The sequence below is a fragment of the Macaca nemestrina genome, chromosome 10 (assembly GCF_043159975.1).
Source record: "Macaca nemestrina isolate mMacNem1 chromosome 10, mMacNem.hap1, whole genome shotgun sequence".
In the NCBI taxonomy this organism is placed as follows: Eukaryota; Metazoa; Chordata; class Mammalia; order Primates; family Cercopithecidae; genus Macaca; species Macaca nemestrina.
The window spans coordinates 133,216,761-133,242,933 of NC_092134.1; the positions used below are offsets into that span (position 1 = coordinate 133,216,761).

Here is a 26,173-nt window from a genome sequence, read left to right on the forward strand (position 1 = left end):
CTCCAACTTTTCTCAAAGAGTTTACATGTACAAGAAAGTCATCACACCAAAAAACCTGTCATTTATGCCATTGCAATATTTCAGAAGCTTTAACTGAAGTGTCATACAGTGTCAGGTTCCTCATGAGAAATAGCCACATTAGAGGCTTTGAGAGAAGACCTAGTTCTGTCATGAACACTTGGCCTCATGTCTGTCCTCCCATCATGGAGCAGCCTTGTCAATAGACTGCACTGCGGAAATTACGTTTTATGAAAACCAATGAGCCTGCTGCCACTACAGCAAGGAAAATAATGCAGTTTAAATAAGAATGCTCTCTTTTCTCCCTTGCCATTGCTGTTCTTTTCCTTATTTACAAAGATTTTTAACTAATGCAGATTTTTATCTCATTCTACTGCTTGAATGACCATCAACCCCATCCTATTGGGATTTTTTTAAGAATAAACATAATTTTCTGCTGATGTCATACCCTCGCCTTTCTCAGCAAAGAATAATGGAGAGTAGGTAACTGTACTTTATCTCAGCATCCTCTTGAATGATTGTGTAGTCTTCTCTGGTTGTGATGTTGTCTCTGCCCAGTTGTACCTCCTCTGTTGAATGTGGTTGTGCAGTCACTCGTCTCACCCCCTGAGTCCAGTGGCATGAGGTGGTACCAGGAAAGAGGATATTCTAGGCTTTGTGTGCTGCCAGCTGGGTTCAGGCTTCACCCCCTGGAAACCATGTAGACTTATTGCAGCCTAGAGATTTGTGGAACTTCGAACTTGAGGGAGATGATTTAGGGTGTCTGGCAGAAGAAACTTCTAAGCATTGAAGCAGTCAAGAGGTGACTTGCGTGCTGTTAAAATATTCAGTTTTGAAAGGGAAACAGAGGATAAAGTTTAGAAAATTTTCAGCCTGATGATGTGATGGGGAAAAAAAAAAAACCAAAAAGACATTTTCTGTTTCTCCATTGTGCAGGAGATAGGTGGAATACCTCCTAGCATTCCATACCACTGTATGATTACTATGGTTAAAAATACTATGTAATATAGTTTCAAAAAGCTAGGAAGAGGATATTAAATGTTTCCAACATAAAGAAATGATAAATGTTTGAGATGATAGATATGCTAATTACCCTAATAGAATTATTGTACATCATATGTATCAAAATATCACTACATACTTTATGAATATGTAGTTACTATTTATCAATTAAGAAACAAAAGGAAAAAGAAGAAAAAATAAAACTGTAACTAATCCCAAGTTTAAGTATGAAATTGGATTTCCTATGTTAAATGCCTACACCCACACTGTGAATGAATTTTATTTATATTAATATGTAAAGTTGTAATGTGACAAATGAGCTTATGAGGTTGCATTTATGACAATATTCTATTCACTGAAGAGAAAGAGTACCTCAGGTATTTCTATTTACCATTAAAACTAGAACTGATTTCAAAGATCTATATTCAAGAGAACAGAGAAAGAAATTTTAAGATAATTCCTGCAAGTTGAGGTTATTTGTTTCTAAATCTTACCCAAAATAATGCAAATGATGCCTTGTTTTCAAATTTTATTTTCACAAATCATCAATAACTATTTCCAACAAGTGATCCTGCAAATTTCATAATTATTCGTTATTATTTTACAAGCAGGTAATATGGGAATTTCAGATGTTTATGCACAGTTGGACTGTAGTTGACAAAATAACATTAAGATAACAAATTTTTAAATGCTACACAATTTCTCATGACTCATACACACTCATGTCACAAGTGACCCACCACTGAGTCTGATGGTACCACACTTGTCTATTTCCTGTCCAACAAGGTGGATTCCCCAACTTGGTTATTAAGGAAATGTCAAGTTGCTATATGAGTGTTTAAATGCTTACTCTCAATGTCTGTGATATGGTTTGGCTGTATCCCCACCCACATCTCATCTTGAATTCTCACATGCTGTGGGAGGGACCCAGTGAAAGGTAATTGCATCATGGGGGCAGGTCTTTCCTGTGCTATTCTTGTGATAGTAAGTCTCATGAGGTTTGATGTTTACTGTAAGGGGAAATTTTCCTGCACAAGCTCTCTCTGCTTGCTGCCATCATGTAAGACGTGACTTGGGGGCAGGTCTTTCCTGTGCTATTCTTGTGATAGTAAGTCTCATGAGGTTTGATGTTTACTGTAAGGGGAAATTTTCCTGCACAAGCTCTCTCTGCTTGCTGCCATCATGTAAGACGTGACTTGGGGGCAGGTCTTTCCTGTGCTATTCTTGTGATAGTAAGTCTCATGAGGTTTGATGTTTACTATAAGGGGAAATTTTCCTGCACAAGCTCTCTCTGCTTGCTGCCATCCATGTAAGACGTGACTTGCTCCTCCTTGCCTTCTGCCATGATTGTGAGGCTTCCCCAGCCACATAGAACTGTAAGTCCAGTTAAACCCCTTTATTTGTAAATTGCCCAGTCTTGGGTATGTCTTTATCAGCAGCATGAAAACAGACTAATAAAGTCTGTGTTTACCTCACTATTGACTCGTAACACATAGTTCATGAACTGCCACTGATCCATGGTACACACTTTGAGTAATACCACTCTAAGGTAAAATAAGAGATAGATGTATTGTAACTGCTATGACTGAGGAGAGAGAGACCCTCTCATATTGTTTTATAGTCAGTACCAGTTTTAAGAAAAAAACAAGAAAGTAAAACCAAAGACAGGCAGCCGGGTGCCAGGCCCAAAACCAGGCCTGGGCCTGCCTGGCCTAAACCCAGTAGTTAAAAATCAACTCATAACTTAGAAACCAATATTATTCATAGATTCCAGGCATTGTATAAAAGAACATAGTGAAACTCCCTGCCCTGTTCTGTTTCTCTCTGACCACCGGTGCATGCAGACCCTGTCACGTACGCCCTGCTTGCTCAAATCAATCACGACGCTTTCATGTGAAATCTTTAGTGTTGTGAGCCCTCAACAGGGACAGAAATTGTGCACTTGGTGAGCTCGGATTTTAAGGCAGTAGCTTGCGGATGCTCCCAGCTGAATAAAGCCCTTCCTTCTACAACTCGGTGTCTGAGAGGTTTTGTCTGCGGCTCGTCCTGCTACATGACGATGATGTTAGCAGAGGAACTGGGGATGTTACTATAGGCAGATCTAGAAAATCCAATAAAGGTTTTCTCATTTCAATTTTAAAAACTACATTTTTTACTGGTAGGTCCTTTTATTAACATGTCACCATCTAGCACTTCACATAATATATGACTCTTCACACAAATGTTTGCCATTTGTTTATTTAACTAGGTAATAATAAGGAGGAAAGATATGAGTAAGCATTTCTAACTGCAACAAACTTTTGCAAGTAATCGTTGTATTCAAAAGCCAAATAACTTACATTCTATGTGTGTGTCCTAAAAGAATTCTGGCTGTGTACTTATTTACATAACCTTTATTTATTGTCCTTTATATACAAAGGACAATAATGTGCAAGGTAGAACATTTCCTTTCTTCTGAGGACAGGGGAATTCTGAATGCAATTCCAGAAATTAACAGTCTTGTGCTTATGTATTAACTTTTTTTCATATATAATAGACATGAGCTTACATTTCATTTACTGTGATGATACGTATGAGAAACCTAGTCAAATTTAAGGCCCTGCAATCAGATCCTTTGATGCCTGTCTTTTAGAGTTTGAAAAAATAAAGAAAAAAAAATTTAAACCACCATGATGCACTCAAACTCACTCATTTTTCACAGACACTTTTCTTTATAAGGGTTACATTAGGATAGTTATAGCTATATAGTATTATTTTTATTATCTGTATGCATACATAGCAAAATATTTGTTACACAGCAACAAACTTAGATATTAACATCATATCTCCTTTTCCATACTTCCTCCGAGAGAGTTAAAAGGTGGAAGGACTTATTAAGGCACTACTTCTGAAATGTGATTGAGGCTGTTTCATTATCATGTAAGAAAATTCTAATCTTAATGTATCCTGTGGTGCAGAATACACACACACACACACACATATATATATATATATATATAAACAAATTATAAGTTAAATTGAAGGATGATTATAGGTTTCTATGTTACAGCTAAAAACAATCATAACACTGACAAAAAGTCATCTGCTTTTTAAAAATAATACATGTCATTTTAGAATAGTTTTAGGGTTGTGGAAAAATTGAGTGGCAAGTGTAGAATTCTCATTTATCACTTCTTCCTCCTGCACAATTTCCCTTATTAGTAACATCGCCCATTAGTGTTGTGCCATTTGTCTTGGTGAACAAATATTGATAATTATAAGTAAGTCCATCGTTTAGGGTTCCTTCTTTCTGTTGTACATTCTGTGGGTTTGACAAACGTATGAGATATATCTGAAGCAGCCTCGTTATCTGGGGTAAATACCAAGACCTTAGTCTCATGGCTCAAGGAGATCAAGGTCTCGGACACACACAGACAGAGTGAGTTTGGAGCAGGAGTTTAACAGGCAAAAGGAAAGAACAGGTCTCTGTTACAGAGAGGGATCGTAAGCAGATTGCCAAGTTGTAGTAAAAATGTCAGAGATTATAAATGGGCTCGTGAGGCGGGCCGGGAGGGAAGCTGGTGAGGAGGGGGCTTGTGAGGAGGGGATGTCTTGTCTTATCTTCCTAGGGCCCCAGGGTTTAGTTGGGAACAGGTGTGTTCTCTGTACAGAGCAGAATTTTTTATCATCTCTTATCTCATTCCGTGAGCACATAGGCCAACTCTAAGTCTGTTTCTTTGTCCTGCTTATGTGGTAGGAAAAGTTTCTGTGTCGATTCCCATACATCTTCTTGTAGCTCTAGGCATCTTGGTGCGCCTAAACAGAAAGGAATGTGCTTATTAAGGCCCACTGTTTTGCTGGGGCCTGTGGTATAAGTGCGAAGCTTGGTGATTACCCAGGAGACTCCCCGCTGTCCACCTCAGTCCTTCTGTGTCCCAGCTGTCTTTTCTGTGTTTTACTGTCTGCTCTTTCAGGTCTCTTGTTATTAGAAAAAAAGTGATTTCTTTGAACTGCATGAGGTTAGAAAGGGAGCTACTTTTGAGCTGCTTTTTGTTAAAAGGAAAGTTTTCTACCGGGGATTTGCCTTACCCTGTCTACCCAAATAATTTGTTTCTGCCTCCTATAACATATCCACCATTTCACATAGGGTAGTTTCACTGCCTAAAAAGCCCCTGTGGCCCACGATGGGAATAGGCCCTGGGTCCAGGCCTCCATTGGGTTCCCCCTAATTCCGGGGACAAGGGGATCCTCAAGACAGGGTAAGGGGTACACCAGACCCGGCCAGGCACTCCTAGCTGAAGGAGGGTCGCGTCCCTGCCAGAGGTGGAAAGAAAGTCCAGGAATCCCCTTCCTGTCTTTCCGGTTTGTCTCTGGGCTTCCTGCTCGGGTCACAAGCGCCACAACAGCGGGCGGCTGCGGTGAAACTGAAGGCGGAGGATCCAGCCCCAAGCAAATCTCCCGCGGGCGCGGGGGAGGTGGGGCCGGTGCTGGGCGCAGCCTCGCTTCCCGCCCACCCGGGGCTGCGGCGGGGACGCTTCTCTGGAGGATGTGCGGAAACTTGAGGTTTGGAGCCCGTTGGACCGGAAAGGGGCTGCGTAGGTGGGTGCAGTGTGGGCGCGAGAGAGCCTAGAAGCCTATGTAGGTGCGAATCCCGCAGCCCCAGTACTCCTCCCTCGGTGCTTCCCCGCCTTTTCTGCAGAGCCCCGCCCTGGAGTGAAGGAGGAGCCTTCTCCTGGAGCTCCGAAAAAAGCGGAAGGCGGCGGCTTCGCTTCGATTTACCCAGTGTGACCCCTCCAGGGCCTTCTCAGATGGGTGAGCATCCGCTCTGACCAGGCCATGAAAAGAAAAATCTGTCCGATGCCTCCCCACACGTCACAGGACTCTGACTTGCCTTTGTCGTCAGAGTTTGCAGAACTTTGGGGGACCTGAGAGGGGAGTGCCCCCTGGATGGGCCACGGCTGTCTGTGGCTTAAGGACTTTTGGAAAGGCGGAGAGAGGGAAACAGGGCGTCCTAGTGGCCTGCTTCAGGGCCACCCACAGGCCCTCCCCCAACCTGTCTCTGATCCGACTTGTTTTTCCAGGCTAGGTTGGAAACTTGTGGATGCTGTGACCTCAACAAGACTTGACATTTTATTTGGAAGATAGGCATCTATTTGCAACTGTCCTGAACCCCTATTTTCCTCCCACCTTTCTTGGGGAAACTTGTTTTTTAAGGAGGGGTGCCACTGTTTTTGTAACATGTTGCTCCTAGCTCTTAGCATTCCTGGTACTGTTGTAACCGTCCAATGGGTTCCCTTTGCTTGCTAGATAGAGCCGATTTATCAAGACAGGGGGATTACAGTGGAGAAAGAGAAATTAACGCAGAGCCGACTGTGCCGGACGGGAGTTTTGTTATTACTCAAATCGGTCTTTTCAAATCTGTCTCCCGGAGCAGTGCATTCCAACATTCTTTAGATGTTACAAATGTACCTTTTGGCTAAGTTACATTCTTGCTAAGTTACGATTCTTATGAACTAAGCCCAAATGTTACATTCTTACTAACTAAGCCAAATGTTATATTCTAAAGAATGTTTACATATTTATTTATTACCTGGTACAGTTGTGAAACTTGTTTTTTAAAATGCATCCTGTGGTTAAGTTTTACAGATCCTGAAACTGAGTAAAATTTGACCAGTAATAATGCTTTATTTATTTCTTTTTTTTTATACTTTAAGTTCTAGGGTACATGTGCACAACATGCAGGTTTGTTACATATGTATACATGTGCCATGTTGGTGTGCTGCACCCATTAACTTGTCATTTACATTAGGTATATCTCCTAATGCTATCCGTCCCCCTCCCCTTCCCCACAATAGGCCCCAGTGTGTGATGTTCCCCTTCCTGTGTCCAAGTGATCTCATTGTTCATTTCCCACCTGTGAGTGAGAACATGAGGTATTTGGTTTTCTGTTCTTGCGATAGTTTGCTGAGAATGATGCTTTCCAGCTTCATTCATGTCCCTACAAAGGACATGAACTCATCCTTTTTTATGGCTGCATAGTATTCCATAGTGTATATGTGCCACATTTTCTTAATCCAGTCTGTCACTGATGGACATTTGGGTTGCTTCCAAGTCTTTGCTATTGTGAATAGTGCCACAATAAACATACGTGTGCATGTGTCTTCATAGCAGCATGATTTATAATCCTTTGGGTATATACCGAGTAATGGGATCACAGGGTCAAATGGTATTTCTAGTGCTAGATGCTTAAGGAATCGCCACACTGTCTTCCACAATGGTTAAACTAGTTTACAGTCCCACCAACAGTGTAAAAGCGTTCCTATTTCCCCACATCTTCTCCAGCACCTATTGTTTCCTGACTTTTTAATGATCACCATTCTAACTGGTGTGAGATGGTATCTCATAGTGGTTTTGATTTGCATTTCTCTGATGGCCAGTGATGATGAGCATTTTTTCATGTGTCTGTTGGCTGTGTAAATGTCTTATTTTGAGAAGTGTCCGTTCATATCCTTTGCCCACTTTTTGATGGGGTTGTTTTTGTTTCTTTTGTTGTTGTTGTTCTTGTTTTTGTAAATTTGTTTGAGTTCTTTGTAGGTTCTGGATATTAGCCCTTTGTTGGATGAGTAGTTTGCAAAAATTTTCTCCCATTCTGTAGATTGCCTGTTCACTCTGGTGGTAGTTTCTTTTGCTGTGCAGAAGCTCTTTAGTTTAATTAGATCCCATTTGTCAATTTTGACTTTTGTTGCCATTGCTTTTGGTGTTTTAGACATGAAATCCTTGCCCATGCCTATGTCCTGAATGGTATTACCTAGGTTTTCTTCTAGGGTTTTTATGGTTTTAGGTCTAACATTTAAGTCTCTAATCCATCTTGAATTAATTTTCATATAAGAAGTAAGGAAAGGATCCAGTTTCAGCTTTCTACTTATGGCTACCCAATTTTCCCAGCACCATCTATCAAATAGGGAATCCTTTCCCCCATTTCTTCTTTTTGTCAGGTTTGTCAAAGATCAGATGGCTGTATATGTGTGGTATTATTTCTGAGGGCTCTGTTCTGTTCCATTGGTCTATATCTCTGTTTTGGTACCAGTACCATGCTGTTTTGGTTACTGTAGCCTTTTAGTATAGTTTGAAGTCAGGTAGCGTGATGCTTCCAGCTTTGTTCTTTTGGCTTTGGATTGTCTTGGCAATACGGGCTCTTTTTTAGTTCCATATGAACTTTAAAGCAGTTTTTTCCAATTCTGTGAAGAAAGTCATTGGTAGCTTGATGGGGATAGCATTGAATCTATAAATTACCTTGGACAGTATGGCCATTTTCATGATATTGATTCTTCCTATCCATGAGCATGATGTATTGTTCCATTTGTTTCCATCCTTTTTTATTTCGTTGAGCAGTGGTTTACATTTCTCCTTGAATAGGTCCTTCACATTCCTTGTAAGTTGGATTCCTAGGTATCTGATACTCTTTGAAGCAATTGGGAGTTCATTCATGATTTGGCTCTCTGTTTGTCTGTTATTGGTGTATAGGAATGCTTGTGATTTTTGCACATTGATTTTGTATCCTGAGACTTTGCTGAAGTTTCTTATCAGCTTAAGGAGATTTTGAGCTGAGATGATGGGGTTTTCTAAATATATAATCATGTCATCTGCAAACAGGGACAATTTGACTTCTTCTTTTCCTACCTGAATACCCTTTATTTCTTTCTCTTGCCTGATTGCCCTGGCCAGAACTTCCAACACTATGTTGAATAGGAGTGGTGAGAGAGGGCATCCCTGTCTTTTACCAGTTTTCAAAAGGAATGTTTCCAGGTTTTGCCCTTTCAGTATGATATTGACTGTTGGTTTGTCATAAATAGCTCTCATTATTTTGAGATATGTTCCATCAATACCGAATTTATTGAAAGTTTTTAGCATGAAGGGCTGTTGAATTTTGTGAAAGGCCTTTTCTGCATCTATTGAGATAATCATGTGGTTTTTGTCTTTGGTTCTGTTTATATGCTGGATTACATTTATTGATTTGCGTATGTTGAAGCAGCCTTGCATCCCAGGGATGAAGCCCACCTGATCATGGTGGATAAGCTTTTTGATGTGCTGCTGGATTCCATTTGCCAGTATTTTATTGAGGATTTTTGCGTTGATGTTCATCAGGGATATTGGTCTGAAATTCTCTTTTTCTGTTGTGTCTCTGCCAGGCTTTGGTATCAGGATGATGTTGGCTTCATAAAATGAGTTAGGGAGGATTCCCTCCTTTTCTATTGATAGGAGTAGTTTCAGAAGGAATGGTACCAGCTCCTCCTTGTACCTCTGGTAGAATTCAACTGTGAATGTGTCTGGTCCTGGACTTTTTTTGGTTGGTAGGCTATTAATTATTGCCTCAATTTCAGAGCCTGCTATTGGTCTATTCAGGGATTCAACTTCTTCCTGGTTTAGTCTTGGGAGAGTATATGTGTCCAGGAATTTATCTGTTTCTTCTAGGTTTTCTAGTTTGTTTGTGTAGAGGTATTTATGGTATTCTCTGATGGTTGTTTGTATTTCTGTGGGGTCGGTGATGATATCCCCTTTATCATTTTTTATTGCATCTATTTGATTCTTCTCTCTTTTCTTCTTTATTAGTTTTGCTAGCGGTCTATCAATTTTGTTGATCTTTTCAAAAAAACCAACTCCTGGATTCATTGATTTTTTTGGAGGGTTTTTTGTGTCTCTATCTCTTTCAGTTCTGCTCTGATCTTAGTTGTTTCTTGCCTTCTGTTAGCTTTTGAATGTGTTTGCTCTTGCTTCTCTAGTTCTTTTAACTGTGATGTTAGGGTGTCAATTTTAGATCTTTCCTACTTTCTCTTGTGGGCTATAAAGTTCCCTCTACACACTGCTTTAAATGTGTCCCAGAGATTCTGGTATGTTGTATCTTTGTTCTCATCAGTTTCAAAGAACATCTTTATTTCTACCTTCATTTCGTGATGTACCCAGTAGTCATTCAGGAGCAGGTTGTTCAGTTTCCATGTAGTTGAGCGGTTTTGATTGAGTTTCTTAGTCCTGATTTCTAGTTTGATTGCACTGTGGTCTGAGAGACAGTTTGCTATAATTTCTGTTCTTTTACATTTGCTGAGGAGTGCTTTATTTCCAACTATGTGGTCAGTTTTGGAATAAGTGTGATGTGATGCTGAGAAGAATGTATATTCTGTTGATTTGGGGTGGAGTGTTCTATAGATGTCTATTAGGTCCACTTGGTGCACAGTTGAGTTCAATTCCTGGATATCTTTATTAACTTTCTGTCTTGTTGATCTGTCTAATGTTGACAGTGGGGTGTTAAAGTCTCTCATTATTATTGTATGAAAGTCTAAGTCTCTTTGTAAGTCTCTAAGGACTTGCTTTATGAATCTGGGTGCTCCTGTATTGGGTGCATATATATTTAAGATAGTTAGCTCTTCCTGTTGAATTGATCCCTTTACCATTATGTAATGGCCTTCTTTGTCTCTTTTGATCTTTGATGGTTTAAAGTCTGTTTTATCAGAGACTAGGATTGCCACCCCTGCTTTTTTTTTTGTTCTCCATTTGCTTGGTAGATCTTCCTCCATCCCTTTGTTTTGAGCCTATATGTGTCTCTACATGTGAGGTGGGTCTCCTGAATACAGCAAACTGATGTGTCTTAACTCTTTATCCAATTTGCCAATCTGTGTCTTTTAATGGGACCATTTAGTCCATTTACATTTAAGGTTAATATTATTATGTGTGAACTTGATCCTGTCATTATGATATTAGCTGGTTATTTTGCTCGTTAGTTGATGCAGATTCTTCTTAGCATCGATGGTCTTTACATTTTGGCATGTTTTTGCAATGACTGGTACCGTTTGTTCCTTTCCATGTTTAGTGCTTCCTTCAGGATCTCTTGTAGGGCAGGCCTGGTGGTGACAAAATCTCTAAGCATTTGCTTGTCTGTAAAGAATTTTATTTCTCCTTCACTTATGAAACTTAGTTTGGCTGGATATGAAATTCTGGGTTGAAAATTCTTTTCTTTAAGAATGTTGAATATTGGCCCCCACTCTCTTCTGGCTTGTAGAGTTTCTGCTGAGAGATTTGCTGTTAGTCTGATGGGCTTCCCTTTGTGGGTAACCTGACCTTTCTTTCTGGCTACCCTTAACATTTTTTTCCTTCATTTCAACTTTGGTGAATCTGACAATTATGTGTCTTGGAGTTGCTCTTCTCGAGGAGTATCTTTGTGGCATTCTCTGTATTTCCTGAATTTGAATGTTGGTCTGCCTTGCTACGTTGGGGAAGTTCTCCTGGATAATATCCTGCAGAGTGTTTTCCAACTTGGTTCCATTCTTCCCATTACTTTCAGGCACACCAATTAGACATAGATTTTGTCTTTTCACATAATCCCTTATTTCTTGGAGGCTTTGTTCATTTCTTTTTACTCTTTTTTCTCTAAACTTCTCTTCTTGCTGCATTTCATTCATTTGATCTTCAATCACTGATACTCTTTCTTCCAGTTGATTGAGTCAGTTACTGAAACTTTTGCATTTGTCACATAGTTTTCGTGTCATGGTTTTCATCTCTATTAGTTCGTTTATGGACTTCTCTGCATTGGTTATTCTAGTTATCCATTCTTCCATTCTTTTTTCAAGGTTTTTAGTTTCTTTGCACTGGGTACGTAGTTCCTCCTTTAGCTCTGAGAAGTTTGATCGACTGAAGCTTTCTTCTCTCAGCTCATCAAAGTCATTATCAATCCAGCTTTGTTCTGTTGCTGGCGATGAGCTGCATTCCTTTGGAGGGGGAGATGCACTCTGATTTTTTGAATTTCCAGCTTTTCTGCACTATTTTTTCCCCATCTTTGTGGTTTTATCTGCCTTTGGTCTTTGATGATGGTGACATACTGATAGGGTTTTGGTGTGGGTGTCCTTTCTGTTTGTTAGTTTTCCTTCTAACAGTCAGGACCCACAGCTGCAGTTCTGTTGGAGTTTGCTTGAGGTCCACTCCAGCCCCTGTTTGCCTGGGTATCAGCAGCAGAGGCTGCAGAAGACAGAATATTGCTGATCAGCAAGTGTTGCTGTCTGATTCTTGCTCTGAAAGCTTCATCTCAGAGGTGTACCAGCCGTGTGAGGTGTGAGGTGTGAGGTGTCAGTCTGCACCTCAGCTGAAAATGCAGAAATCACCCATCTTCTGTGTCACTCACACTGAGAGCTGGAGGCTGGAGCTATTCCTATTCGGCCATCCAATAATGCTTTATTTCTTTGTTCTTCTGAGAGATAATTCCTAATGTTGTTTTTCCAACTAGAAGTCTGAAGAGTATTGTGTTCAGTGTGTACTTTAAGAGTGATATGAATCTGCAGGAGTCAGGACACACTATTAGAAAGGTAGAAGAGAAGTAAGTGAGCAAGAGAGGGAAATGGAACAAGATGCATGTGGGAATATTGCTGTAGGACCTTTCCTTATTTCAGCTAAAAATGGGATTCTTTGTCCCACAGCCATGAAAATTCAGGCTCACAGATACTTTAAAGAGTGTATGAAGCAGAGTTTTATTGGGTGAAAAATGGGAAAAAGGGGGGAAACAGTTACTTTGGCAAGGCCAGAGTCCTTCCGCTGGAGTGCTTCCCACCTGGCCGTTTGGATCCCAGGTTCCACACATAAAAAAGAGGGGCCAGACTCAGGCTTCTCCCTGCTGCGAACCTTGTGAACTTCCCAAGGCTCCACCTCAGTGGGCAGGCTAGTTGGAGTTTCTCCAGGGACCCCTTCATGCCTGGCTGTCTCAGTATTAGCAGGAGGAACCAGAGATATAAAAAAGAAGAAGAGAAAGCAGGGACATTTAGAAGATGATTAAGAGAGGCAAATGGGAGATTTGGGGGAAATTTTAAGGGTTGAGTTACACATTACCCTAGTAACAACGAAAAAGAATTATGGAAGTCTTAGTATTCTGAACCTGTAAGACAATTTTGCATTAGTGTAGAACCAGAAAGAATAAAGGCTGATATTTTTATATGAGCCAAAATATCCGAACAATATTTACTGCTTAAGATCATCCAATCTTACCCATCTTTTCCACTGTCTAGAACTGAAGCTGAAGCTCCCTGTTATTCTTGTAGATGTATATTAAATGAACGAAAGTTGGCAGGGACTTTTAAAGTATTACAATTTATATTCAGTAAAATTCACTCTTTTGGTGTAGATTTCTACAGTAAACATATATATTCATGTAACTGCCGTAAAAGTCAAGATATAGAACCATACCCGCCCACTCCAAATTCCCTCATGTCCCTTTGTAGAATGTCTCTTCCTCTGCCCCTAGCCCTTGGCAACCACTGATCTCTTTTCTGTTCTTACACTTTTGCTTTTCCAGAATGTCACATCAATGAAATCCTGCAGCTGGCAACTGTAGAATCTGACTTCATTCACTTAACAATAATACATTTTCAAGTCATCTGTATTATAGTATGTATCATTTGTCAAAGAAAAACAAGATAGGGAGAAACTTTATTCAAAAGGACTGTTGCAATAGGAATAACACTGATTTCAAAAATATGTTAGTGGGCTGGCGCCGTGGCTCACGCCTGTAATCCCAGCAATTTGGGAGGCTGAGGTGGGTGGATCACGAGGTCAGGAGATTGAGACCATCCTGGCTAACATGGTGAAACGCCGTCTCTACTAAACAAAATACAAAAAATTAGCTGGGCATGGTGGTGGGCATCTGTGGTCCCAGGTACTCAGGAGGCTGAGGCAGGAGAATGGCGTGAACCCGGGAGGTGGAAGCTTGCAGTGAACCGAGATCATGTCCCTGCACTCCAGCATGGGCTACAGAGACTCTGTCTCAAACAAAACAAAGCGAAACCAAAAAAACCCCCAAAAAAAACAAAAAACAGCAACAACAACAAAAAACTTAGTGGTGTAGGAGACAGCAAGGGGCAAAGTGTAGGCGTTTCAACAGGAAATCGTGCAATGTGGGCAGGTTAAGGCAGGATGTTTTTTGCAAGTCTGTGCTTTGGGGCCTTTAGGCAAACTTGCAGGCAAACACATGTAGGGCTTGTGAGGAGGAGAAAAACCGGACAAAAGTTTGGCCAGCTAACACACAGTAAGAAATTGACAATTGTGAATGTATGATCAAGTTTTTTCTTTTATTAGGGATGAGGAATAGTGGTTCACCTCTTCAGCAGCTGAAGCATATTGGAGCTGTTGCTAGTTTTTTGTGATAATGAATAAAACTGGTGTAAAATATTCCTTTCAGGTTTTTGAGTAAACACAAGTTTTCACTTCCCTTGTCTAAATACCTAGGGATAGGATGGCTAGGGCATGTGGGGAATTTACATTTACCATAACAAACTGCTTAACCGTTTTCCAAAATGCCCATAATATTTTGCATTTCCAGTGATGCTGCATGAAAATTCCAGTTGCATCCTGTCCATTTTCGCACTGCTATAAAGAAAGTGCCTGAGACTGAGTAATTTGTAAGAAAGGAGGTTTAATTGGCTCACCATTCCACAGGCTGGCCAGGAAGCATGATTCTGGCATCTGCTCAGCTTCTGGGGATGCCTCAGGAAACTTACACTTCATGGCAGAAGGCAAAGGGGGAGTCCATACTTCACTTGGTCTGAGCAGGAGGAAGAGAGGAAGTGAGGGAGGGCACCACACAGTTTTCAACAACCAGATCTCACGAGGACTCACTCATCGCGACACAGTACCAAGGGGGAAATCTGCCCCTATGACCCAATCACCTCCCACCACACCCCACCTGCAACACTGGAGATTACAATTCAACATAAGATTTGGGTGGGGACACAGATCCAAACCATATCACATCCCTTCCTCACCAGCAGTTGGTTGTTCCTTTTTTTCTTTTGTTTTCTTTGCCACTCTAATAACCATGTAGTAGTCACTCATTGTGGTTTTAATTGGTATCTCTCAAATGGCTGGTTATTTCAAGCATGTTTTTATGCACTTATTTGCTATTCATATATCCTCTTTAATCAAGTATATCTCCAAATCGTTGACCCACTTTTTAATCTAGTTTTCATTTTCTTATTGTTGAGTTTTGAGTTCTTAATATATTCTAGATACAAGTTGCTTTTTAGAAAGCTGTTTTTCTGCCTTTGCTTGTCTTTTTATTCCCTTTTCAGGGTTTTTTTTTTTTCTAGCAGAGAATTTTAATTACGTTAAAGTTCAATTTATCAAGTTTTAAAATATTGATAATGCTTTTGGTGTTGTATCTAAGAAATTTTTGCCTAATTCAAGCTCACAAAAATTTTATTTTCCTCTTTCCTTCTAATAGTTTTAGTGTTTGAGGCTTCATATATGAGTCTAAGATTTATTCTGAGCTCATTTTCTTATAAGGTATTAGGTGTGAGTTGAGTTTCACTATTTTGCATTAAGACACTCAATTGTTCCAGCACTATGAGTTCAGAAAATATTACTCCTTACCTGCCTGATTACTTTCCACTTCTGTCAAATGTCAATTGACCATACATGTTTAGATTTGTTTCTGAAATTTTTTTCTGTTCCATTGATTTATATGTTTGTTCTTTTATCAATATCATACTGTCTTTGTTTCTGTTACTTTGTAAATTATGAAAGCAGGTTCCCTGATTTCCAAATTTGGCCATTTTTTTTCCTTCAAAATTGTTCAGCTGTTCTAGTTCTTTGATTTTTCTTATAATTTTAAAATTACCCGGCTTATTTCTACAAAAAATTCATACTGCAGTGTTTATCAGGATTGCACTGAATCTCTAAACCTGTTTGGGTATAATTGACATCCAGCAATATTGCATATTCCAGTCTATGAATATCTTATATCTCTCTGTTGATTCAAGTCTTTGATTTCTTTGTCACTTTGGTTTCCAGCTTCCATCATACTGATCCTAAACATATTTTGATAGATTTATTTGATATCTTTTGTGTTATTATAAATGGCAGTTTTTATATTTAAATTTCCACTTCATAATTATGAATATATGGAAATATAAGTGTTTTTTATATATGAACATAGCTAATCCTGTAGCTTTGCCAAATTCATTTATTCTCATAGCCATTTGGTAGATTCCTTAGAATTTTACATGCAGACAACTATGTTGTCTGCGAATAGCAATGCCTTTATTTCTTTCCAATCTGCATGACATTTATTTCTTTTTTCTTGCCTTTTTGCCCCTAATGAGACATCCAATAAAATGTTAAATTGAATTGGTGAGAGAGATCAGACATCCTTGCCTTGTTCCATGTCACTGGGGGAAAGCATTTATTCTTTCATCCTTAAGTTTGGTGCTAGCTGTAGTTTTTCTGTAGATGCCCTTTATCAGGTTGAAGAAGGTTCTTCAATTTCTGATTTGTTGAGTCTTACTATCGTGGATGAATATTAAGTTTTTCACATCCTCTTGCAGCATTTATTCAGATGCTCGTATGTTGTCCCTTGTCTCATTCTGTCAATATGGTGAATTACATTGATTTATTTTCTGCTTCCCCTGTTGCTTCTAACCAGCTGCTTTACTATGGGGCTAAATCTGGATTGTGTATGTTTCTTTTTTCATCACAATTTCTACTCTTTTTCCAATAACTGGAAGATTCCCTGGGCATGGGGGGAATTCAGTTTTTAGCTCTAGCCCTCTTTGGGCCATTATTCTAATTTATGAACCAAGCCCTTTTGTGAAAGGAGTTGGCAGTAGGAGAATTGAAGTACATCTGATCTTAGTGTTGATTCTATGATGCATTTTTTCTCCCTAGGATATTCCTGAGATTGAGATTCTGATATTTGTATTTTACAGATAAAACTCTGCAAAGAAAATGTCTAGCACTTATGTCTGCAGTAACTCCTGCCAAGGTTTACTGTTGCTTGTTCATCATTGCAGTCCTCACTACAAGTGTGATTGTACTTTCTATTGTTTTGTCAGGTAAGTTACTTGTTCTCCAAACTGTACAATATTCTTCATATGTTTTTGTTGTCAATAAATATTTATTAAGCTCCATTATGTGCTTGTCACTGTGTGAAATGCTTGAATTACATCAACAAACAAAACACACACAAAAGAATTCCTACTCTTCAGAACTTATATTCCAGCAGAAAAACACAAGTAAAAATAAATAAGAGTGGAGGTACAATGGGTTGCAATAGACTGACAAAACCAAGCTTTCTTGGGAAGATGACATTTCAGCAACCTTTTGAAAGAGGTGGAGGAACCTATTCCCGACAGAGAACAAGTAGACCAAAAGCCTGAAGGAGGACTCTTCCTGGCTTATTTGAGGAAGAGCAAGGAGGCTGCTGTAGGTAAAGCAGAGTGAAGATGGAGAAGAAGAGTGGTACCATGGGGCATCAGGAACAGAGGAACCTTGAGAGTCCGTTAAAGACTTTGGCTTTTACCTTCAGTGCAATAGGGAGACTAGATGAGGGGAGTTGTATGAGAGGAATGTCATGATGTGACTTTCATTGTAGAATAATCATTTGATTGCTATATTGAGACTAGGTAGGGGAGGGTGGTCAGATTCTGGATATTTTGAAAGCTGAGCCAACAGTATTTTATATCAAATTGGATAAAAAGTCTTAGAAAGAGAAATGTCTAAGGTAAGCCTGTCTTTTCTTTTGAGCCTTGGCAAGAATGCATTTGCCATCCATTGATATGAGAAAGGCTATAGGTATAGGAATTCCACTTACGGAACTATTTCCTGACAAGTTCCTCTCAGAATTGTCATTTTTATTAAAAATAAAGTAAGATCTCTACTTGAAATGTTTTCAGGCAAATCATCTGGCCTTAAGAGCTGGTATCTTCTACTGAAGCAGATTGAGAATGCACGAAAGTACAGAGAACTGTATACATAAAATCATCTCGTGTATACAGAGGTAATAGGTCCTCAGCATTGCTTTGTCAAGAGGAAGAAGGGCTAATATGAGGGAGAATATGGAAAAATCATCTGTATGACCTGTGAAAGTACAGTACTATGGAAGTCGATGCTACAGAAATTGATTTCCTTGAAACTGTTAGGGTCAGTGTAAATTTCAGAAAGTCAAGAGTGCAGATATCCAGCTGGAAACCACTGGACTGATGATTGCTGTGCTTAGGATAAGGCACTTTGTGATGAGTTAGGAAAACAGCAATCAGATATGTACACCTCAAAACTGACCTCAGGAAAGTAAGCAGAAACAATAGATAAAAGGGGTGAAAACATTTATTTATTATGTTTCATTGTGATTGTCTCACTTTTAGCAAGAAAGGAAAAGCGAGTGGTAGAGTCACCTAAATACGCTGCTTGGCCAAAAAGCTGGGTTAGATTTAGGAGTAAATGTTTTTATTTTTCTGAAGACATAAGAAATTGGATATTGAATCAAACATTCTGTGTCTCATTAGAAGCCAGCCTTGCTCAGTTTGCAACTATGGAGGAACTGGTAAGACATATTTTTGGATCATGTTTTCTGTCAAATACTTAGCCCCCTGAGGCAGGTCGGCTACATAGGGTTAAAGCTAATATACTAGGAAGAATCCCATTCCAGGGGCATGAGATGTGTTTTTATGTCTAACATTCGTTGAGGGTGTGTTCTCTGCCTGGAACCCTGTGAGACATTTTAGATGTATTTCCTCATGTAATTCTCACGGTGAACCTCTAAGATGAGATGTATTGTTCTCATTCTATTAAGATGTAAGGTAATTATATAATTTGTCATCTAGATTAAGATATATAGGGTATTAAAAGTGATCATTAATACATTGGTGGAATGACAAGCATAAACTGGGAATTTCCCAATGAAACTGGGATATATGCTCACTTTAAATAAAGTAATTTAGGATCAGAGACATTAAATGACTTAAGCTGAGAATTGGGAATTAGTCTCACTCCAGAGTTTATGCTGCTTAATTACACCATGCTGCCAGTCAAAAAGAGAAGGGATAGGGAAGAGAGACTCCAGAGTAACATGAAAGAAAGGGATGCACAGTGTTACTTTCTGTTTTATTATAGAATTTCCTGAAAAGATACAAAGCCCCTTCCAACCATTGGATTGGCCTTAGAAGAGAATCATCCCATCACATTTGGAGATGGATGGACAACACGGAATATAATAACACGCATGTTTTGAGACTTCTCATCTTTCTGCTGTGTTTATATATGGTTATGTGTGTGAGTTGTGTTTATGAGATAAGAAATGTAGTATGATGGAAAACTTACTGCAATATGAGGTAAGAAGTCTAAACTCTTTTTATGCTCTTCCATTTATTAGCTGTGTCTTTGGGAAAGCTTTACCTAACTTTGATTTCAGTTGAAATCTTTAACATGACAGTGACATTTGACACAATTTCACGCTTTCATCCACTGATTTAAAACTGCTGAAATCCCTGCTTACAGCTGATGTACAACAAAGGTTCTACAATCATAGGAAGCCACTGAGGAGCTGATATCCACAAGGCTGTTAAGCCCACTCTTCCTGCTGTTGCATCCATTTACAATAGGAAAGCATCCAGGGAACTCATGGGAATCTGTCTCTCCTAAAATCTTATCACCAGAAGGAAACTAGTAACAGTTCCTTGGACTGTGAACATTTCAAAGGGGTATTTTGAATATATTCATTACATTACAGCAGATAAAATGTAGGAACCCAGTCATATCCATTAATCAACGCTAAGCCCTTTCAGGAATTTACTAGTGTTTTGTTTGTTTGTTTGTTTTGTTTGTTTTGTTTTGTTTTGTTTTAATTTTCACACATTTATAAAACAATTTGGGAGGAGACTGGAAATCATCTTGATGGAAGACCACCAATGGCAGCAGTTCATTTGGGTGCAGCAGCAAGCATCAGTTAAATACCTATCAACATATCTGGGCTTGGTGTGGATAAATGATAAGCTTGCGATTTTCAAGCAAGGACCTTGAGGACATAAAGGACGCTAAATACAGAAATGGTTTATATTACTATGAAGCAATATTAATGACAGACTTTTGCTTTTCTCTTATCCACATTAAAATATGGAGGGGGTACAGAAGATGATAGGCAAGGAACAAATGCAGGTGTCTCACTTATAAATATGTAATATTTTTGTGTTTGGATTTAGGCTTGCTATCAGAGGAGGTGGAGAATGTGCCTTCCTGAATGACAATGGAGTCAGAATCTTTATAGACAGAAAACGGATTTGTAGCAAGCCAAACAGTTATGTCTGCAGTTGCCAGTTGTGTCCCCACTGGGATCCTACCTAGTAGAGCGTTGAGAAGAGGGCCACCATCCTCCAGAATCCAGAATGGTAGATTCATCAGCAGCTTCCACCATGCCCCTAGAAAAACTGCAAGGAACAGACCTGCACATGTATCCCCTAAATCTAAAATAAAAGTTGGAAAAAATGCAACTTTGATGTTAAGATGCACTGATACAAAATTTAAATTTTGGTCTCCTACATTAAAACAATATGAGTCTCTTAAAATATTGATTTGTTCTTAGTAAGATTACAAGAGGCTTTGATTTTTAATTCTGCAATGTTTCCTTAACAGCCATTCTCTGAATTACAGACTAATTCCTATTTCTGCCACATTCCTTCCTCAGAACTGTCCAGTCCTGGTTTGGGGTTTATCTTAAAGGTCTGGAAAGGCAACATTTTACTTCAGCGTAACTTGATTCTGTATTGTTGTTTTTTCTTAATGTGTCAAAATTGTTTTGTTACCAGGACTTCCTATGTTGTAACTAAACAAGTAACAACATATAATTTGATAAATGCAATAATTTGATAAAGAATCCTTTGTGAACAAATATGGAAGCATTTACTTTTTCTCTCTACTTGATTCCTGCAAGTAGGAATATTCCCCTGATCAAGGCAACTGGCCTAGAAAACAAAGATTCTGTGTTTTACCAAGATAATTCCCAGTGCTTCATGGTGTCTTTATTAAACTTTGACTGCTTAGGGAAACTGAGCTTTAAAAGGGTTAAGGTTTTTACATCCATGTAACTTTCTGAGGTCTTTAGGTTGTCACTCTGATTAAATGAGTAGTATTCTTGGCAGTGACTTATGATCTGTTGAAGGAAGTATTTTAAGCTTTTTGACATCCTTGGCAGGTTTCTCTAGAATCCAAATCCTAAATTAAGCCTTTTGGCCTAACATTGACTGGGATTTTTCCAGGTGGGCCCCCTAGATATGCCCCCTCAAAAGGCATATCTTTCTTGTAGAGATATTAAATGATTAGCTTCTTTGGTAAATACTACTGGAAGCATTGTCAAATAAGAAATGATAAGAAATGGTGTTTTACCTTTCTTTAAGCTATGTTTGTGTAAGTTCATCATTTATAGAAATGTGAAATTTTATGAGATTCCTAAAATACTGACATGCTGAGATACCTGTAATAATTGCAATTTTTTTGTGTTGGATGATTGTATGCCACAGAAATACTTAAATTTCCTTGTTAATTGATAACTTTAATCAGATCTTTACCTATGGCTGTTCTGGGTTTTTGTCATTCACAGTTATTATTTTAATTTCTTCTTTGGAAGCATTCGCAATCAGCTATAGTCCAAAATTGCTAATTAAGATCAAGCAAAACAAAATTAATTACATAAAATTAAGTCATAAGGATGTTTTTATGACTTCAATGTTTTGTTTTCCAGAGCGAAGGAAATTTTCTGTCACAAGCTATCAATCATTTGCAATAATTTGATAAAGAATCCTTTGTGAACAAATATGGAAGCATTTACTTTTTCTCTCTACTTGATTCCTCCAAAATTCAGAAACTATTTGTGAATATTTTTATCTTGAGTTATGCAAGTTCAGTAAAAATCCACTCTGTCTTTATAAGCAGGATCCAATGGGGAATATTGGTTATATTGCTAAGGTTTGGCTTGAAATGTCATATTTAAGAATATGCATAGAGGCCAGGGGTGGTGGTTTACACCTGTAATCCCAGCATGTTGGCAGGCTGAGGTGGGTGGATCACTTGAGACTAGGAGTTTGAGATCAGCCTGGTCAAAATGGTGAAACCTCATCTCTACTAAAAACACAAAAATTGCCCAGGCATTGTGGCACACACCGGTAGTCCCAGCTACTCGAGAGGCTGAGGCACAAGAATCGCTTGAACCCAGGAAGTGGGGGTTGCAGTGAGTAGAAATCACACCACTGCACTCCAGCCTGGGTGACAGAGTGAGACTGTGTCTCAGGAAAAAAAAAAAAAAAAAAAAAAGTGCGTAAAATGCCTTGCTTCATGAGTTCCCAGCTTCACAGGGAATGAGTAAAAATTGTCACTTTCTGGCAGGTTCAAAAACCTTGATTATAAGCAAAATCCAAAGGCTACTTTGGTTTTGTTTCCTAGCCTCAAGAGGTTCTAAAATCTAAGATCTCCTACATCATCAACAGGAGAGAAATGTTATGCTTCTAAGGAAAGCAAAGTTGCAACTGTTTTTAGATTTTAACCCTGTACATTGTCTTCAAGTCCTTGTTGTCTGCCTGTAGACTGAACTAGATCCTGGATTCTCCTAAGTTCCTCCAATATTAGATTATAACAGTCCTGATGGAGTCCCCCAACGCTCTTGTCTCGATCCTGACTAGGGATGCTCCAGGGTCATTCAGGTGACTCCCCCTTCTTAAAAATCTGACCAACTAGGGACATTAGATACCAGAATTGGGAACAAAGTAGATCCATGAGATACTATGGTCAGTAATGAGATCTTATTGGTCAGTGAACCTTTTTTTTTTTTTTTTTTTTTTTTCAGATGGAGTCTCACTCTGTCTCACCCAGGGTGGAGATCAGTGGCATGATCTCAGCTCACTACAACCTCCCATCTCCCGAGTTCAAGTGATTCTCCTGCCTCAGCCCCCCAGTTAGCTGGGGTTAAAGGCATGTGCCACCACACCTGACTAATTTTTATATTTTTAGTAGAGACTGGATTTTGCCATGTGGGCCAGGCTGGCCTCTGGCCTGGAACTCCTGACCTCAGGTGATCCACCTGCCTTGGCCTCCCAAAGTGTTGAGATTACAGGCGTGAGCCACTGCACCTGGCCTGCTCAGTGACTTCTAATGCTTGCTGCTGTACCTGGATAAATACTTCCAGTCATATTTAAATGGGCTTAAAGTTGGCAAAATCTCTGAAAGAGACATCTTCAGAAAGTCTCCTAACGGAACTTAGTGGATAAAGTTTCCGATGTCCAGATATATTCAGCTGGTTTCCCCCTGGTATAGGATTTCTTCTGCGTTCTACCCTACACGTCTTATGATACCCCTCATATTTTGGCTAAGCATTTGACTCCTCTTTAAAATTGTTCTAACTGGTTTTTAACAGATGTCTACAAGAGATCCCCACCAGGATCCTGCCCACGGAATCCTTGAGACTTTAAACTCACTCCCCCTGGAAATAGGAACCAACTTAACCCAAGAGACTTTGGTTCAAATGTAACCAGTACTTTCCTGAATGCCTCTCCTAAGTAAATGGCTCTAGCTGCCCTATTGGCCACTGCAGTGCCACTAGAATTCCTACAAGCGATCAGATGGGCCCAGAGCAGGTAGCCAACCACTTCTTTGTTGGATGGAATGCAATGCTGTTTGCCAGCGGGTTTGAGCCAGTCCTTCAAGACGGATTCTGAGTGACTAACTGGACCTAAATTTAAATAGCACCCATTTGCTAACTAGATTTCATACAAATGCTCTGAGTTCCTGGAAAACCCACACTCCTTAACTTTGGGACTTTCGAGACTCACCTAAATCAATCAATCAAAGCTCACCTGTGTCAGCTAATCAGGGATCAGCTGTATTGACTAACAAAAACTAAGGGAGTTTCAAATTTTAACCATTCATTTGTGAAGAAGACATGATTGGGAGCCTGGATATGAACATTTGCATAAAATCTGAGCATTCTCTTTGTTCTCTGGAGCAAATAATGTTAAGTTGTTAACTCTCTATACCTTTCTTTAGAACTGGATGGAAACAACTCCACCTGAAATGCAGCCCTGATACCAGGGAACTCCTATAGCAAAACACTAAACAACTTTATTACTCTAACCAATGTTTATGTCCCTAATCAGCAAGAAGTAGTTAGAATGGTCGTCATCCCTTTCCCTCAAGATTATGGAATGGACATAAAAAAGAAGGGGGTTTGTAACTGCACCATACTAATCTGTTGTCAGAAAGGTGCTCCTGAGCCAGACCCCAAAAGACGGTTCTTGGATCTCCTGCAGGAAGGAATTCAAGGAAAGTCACAGAGTGTGGAGAGAATAGACAGTTGATCGAAAGCTACTAAGTTACAGCGTAGGGCATCCTCCAAAAGCAAGAGGAGGAATGTGCTGTCTTTGTTTTAAACTCTTCTTTTATAGGGGTTTTATCTATGTTAAAGCTAAGCTATGTCTACATGTGGGTAGGCTGTCAGTATGACAAAATTTAGTACTTTGTTGATATAAAGAAACTTACCCTTGTCATCTTAGTGCATAAGTACATCAAAGTATGACTCCAGCTATCTTAAAAGCATGTATCGTTATGTGATATTGGGACATCTGGACATTCTGTTGTCATAGGAGTTTGTCCTTGCAGCATTACTAAATCACTTCCTTAGCTGTAAACATCTTATAACCGTAGGTCATGACTGGCAAGGAACATGCCTTGCTAGTTTTTTGATGGAGCTGATTTTAAAATAGTGTCACTCTGGCTTTCCTATGTTCCTGCTTTCCTAACAAATCTGGTTCAACTTTTTTTTTTTTTTGATTCAATATAATGTTTTTTTCCCATGCTACCTCATTTACAGCCTATAGATATGGTTGGTCTATGTGTTTCCTTGTTCAGCTATGATTCTTACTTTTTTCAATCACACATGCTTTACGGGGGCTTCCACTACCATGAGCCATATTTTCTATGTTACCAGCAACATGTTTGGGTTTGTTTTTTGTTTTGTTTTTATTTCAAATTTTACTATAGATTTAGGAAGTACTTGTGCAGGTTTGTTAACAGGGGTATATTGCATGACCCTGAGCTTACAATACCAACGAGCCCGTCACTCAGGTAGTGAGCATAATATCCAATAGGTAGTTTTTCAGAACTTGCCTTATCTTCCCTCTCTCCCTGCTCTAGTAATTCCAAGCCTATTTTTCCCATTTTTATGTCCACGTGTTCCCAGCATTTAGCTCCCACTTATAGGTGAGAATATGTGGCATTTGCTTTTCTGTGCCTGCATTAATTTACTTAGGATGATGGCTTCCAGCTGCATCTTTTGTTGCAAAGGACATGACTTTGTTCTTTTTTATGGCTGTGTAGTATTCCATGGTGTATATGTACCACATTTTCTTTATCCAATTCACTGTTGATAGGCATCTACATTGATTCCACGTCTTGGCTATTGTGAATAGTGCAGCAATAAACGTGCATGGTTCAACTTTTATGGTAACAAAGTTGTGAGTTGTTCTTCAGTCATCATGGACCCTCAGGTCATGTAACCTGAGCATGGGCAGGTGAAACAAGTATGCAACCACAGGGAAACCTAATCTTTCAGACTGAGGTACAGGCACCGAATGAAGAAGTGGACACAGGATGGCAAGATCCAGGATCCAACTGGATAGAACCCTGGCATCACTTCATGGCAGGATGCAGTCAGATCATGCCTCCCAGCATCACCTCATTGCAAGATCCAATCAGATTATTCCTCACTACCCTGTGCTTATAAAACCTGACCCAACTCCCAGTTGGGGCAGGCACTGCTTTGGGAGCTTTGTCCAGTGTTCTCTTGACTTTCTGTAAGTAATAAAATCTCCTTGCTAAATCCTCCCTGGCTGTGGTCATTGGGTTGATAACTGACAAGTGACTGAACCCACCTGCTGTGTGGGTAACATTTAGAACATATTTTCCATGTCTTTATTTTCCTTGACTCTCTGCATTAGTGTCTGTGCACCAGATAAAACAGCTTCCTCTCCAGTCTTCATAGGCAGGTCTCATACAGGAGAACACCTTTGCCAATCAGTCCAGACAGAGGTTCTGGGTGCCACTGAAACCTTCATGGTAGTTGAAACCACAATGTTTGTTCTTAATGGTCCTCAGGCATCTAGAGTACGCCAGGTCCTTTCAGTGCTCTCAGTTACGTGAGATAAAATCCAGTTCCTCAGGTAGCAGCCAGAATAACTGGGGTGCTAGTTATTTGGTCTGTGTCCTTTGCTTTCCAGAGAGAAGCTGGAAGCTGGGCTTGATCACTCTGCACTGAGCCAAAGTGGGGAGCAGGGGGAAGGACCCACATGCTTATTAAAAACTGCTCTGAAAGGAAGTACCAGGGCTGTAACAA

At 39.5% G+C, this 26,173-nt stretch overlaps 1 protein-coding gene across 1 annotated transcript; it reads left to right on the forward strand.

The window, feature by feature from the left end:
• Window positions 1–1,968: 1,968 nt before the first annotated feature.
• On the forward strand, window positions 1,969–25,662 carry LOC105499904 (uncharacterized). The gene is made up of 6 exons (XM_011772763.3): window positions 1,969–2,032; window positions 5,169–5,598; window positions 5,699–5,811; window positions 16,734–16,859; window positions 18,916–19,133; window positions 23,201–25,662. The coding sequence occupies exons 1-5, from the start codon at window positions 1,969–1,971 to the stop codon at window positions 18,963–18,965; spliced, it is 783 nt and encodes a 260-aa protein (XP_011771065.2). The 3' UTR covers window positions 18,966–19,133; window positions 23,201–25,662.
• Window positions 25,663–26,173: the final 511 nt, after the last annotated feature.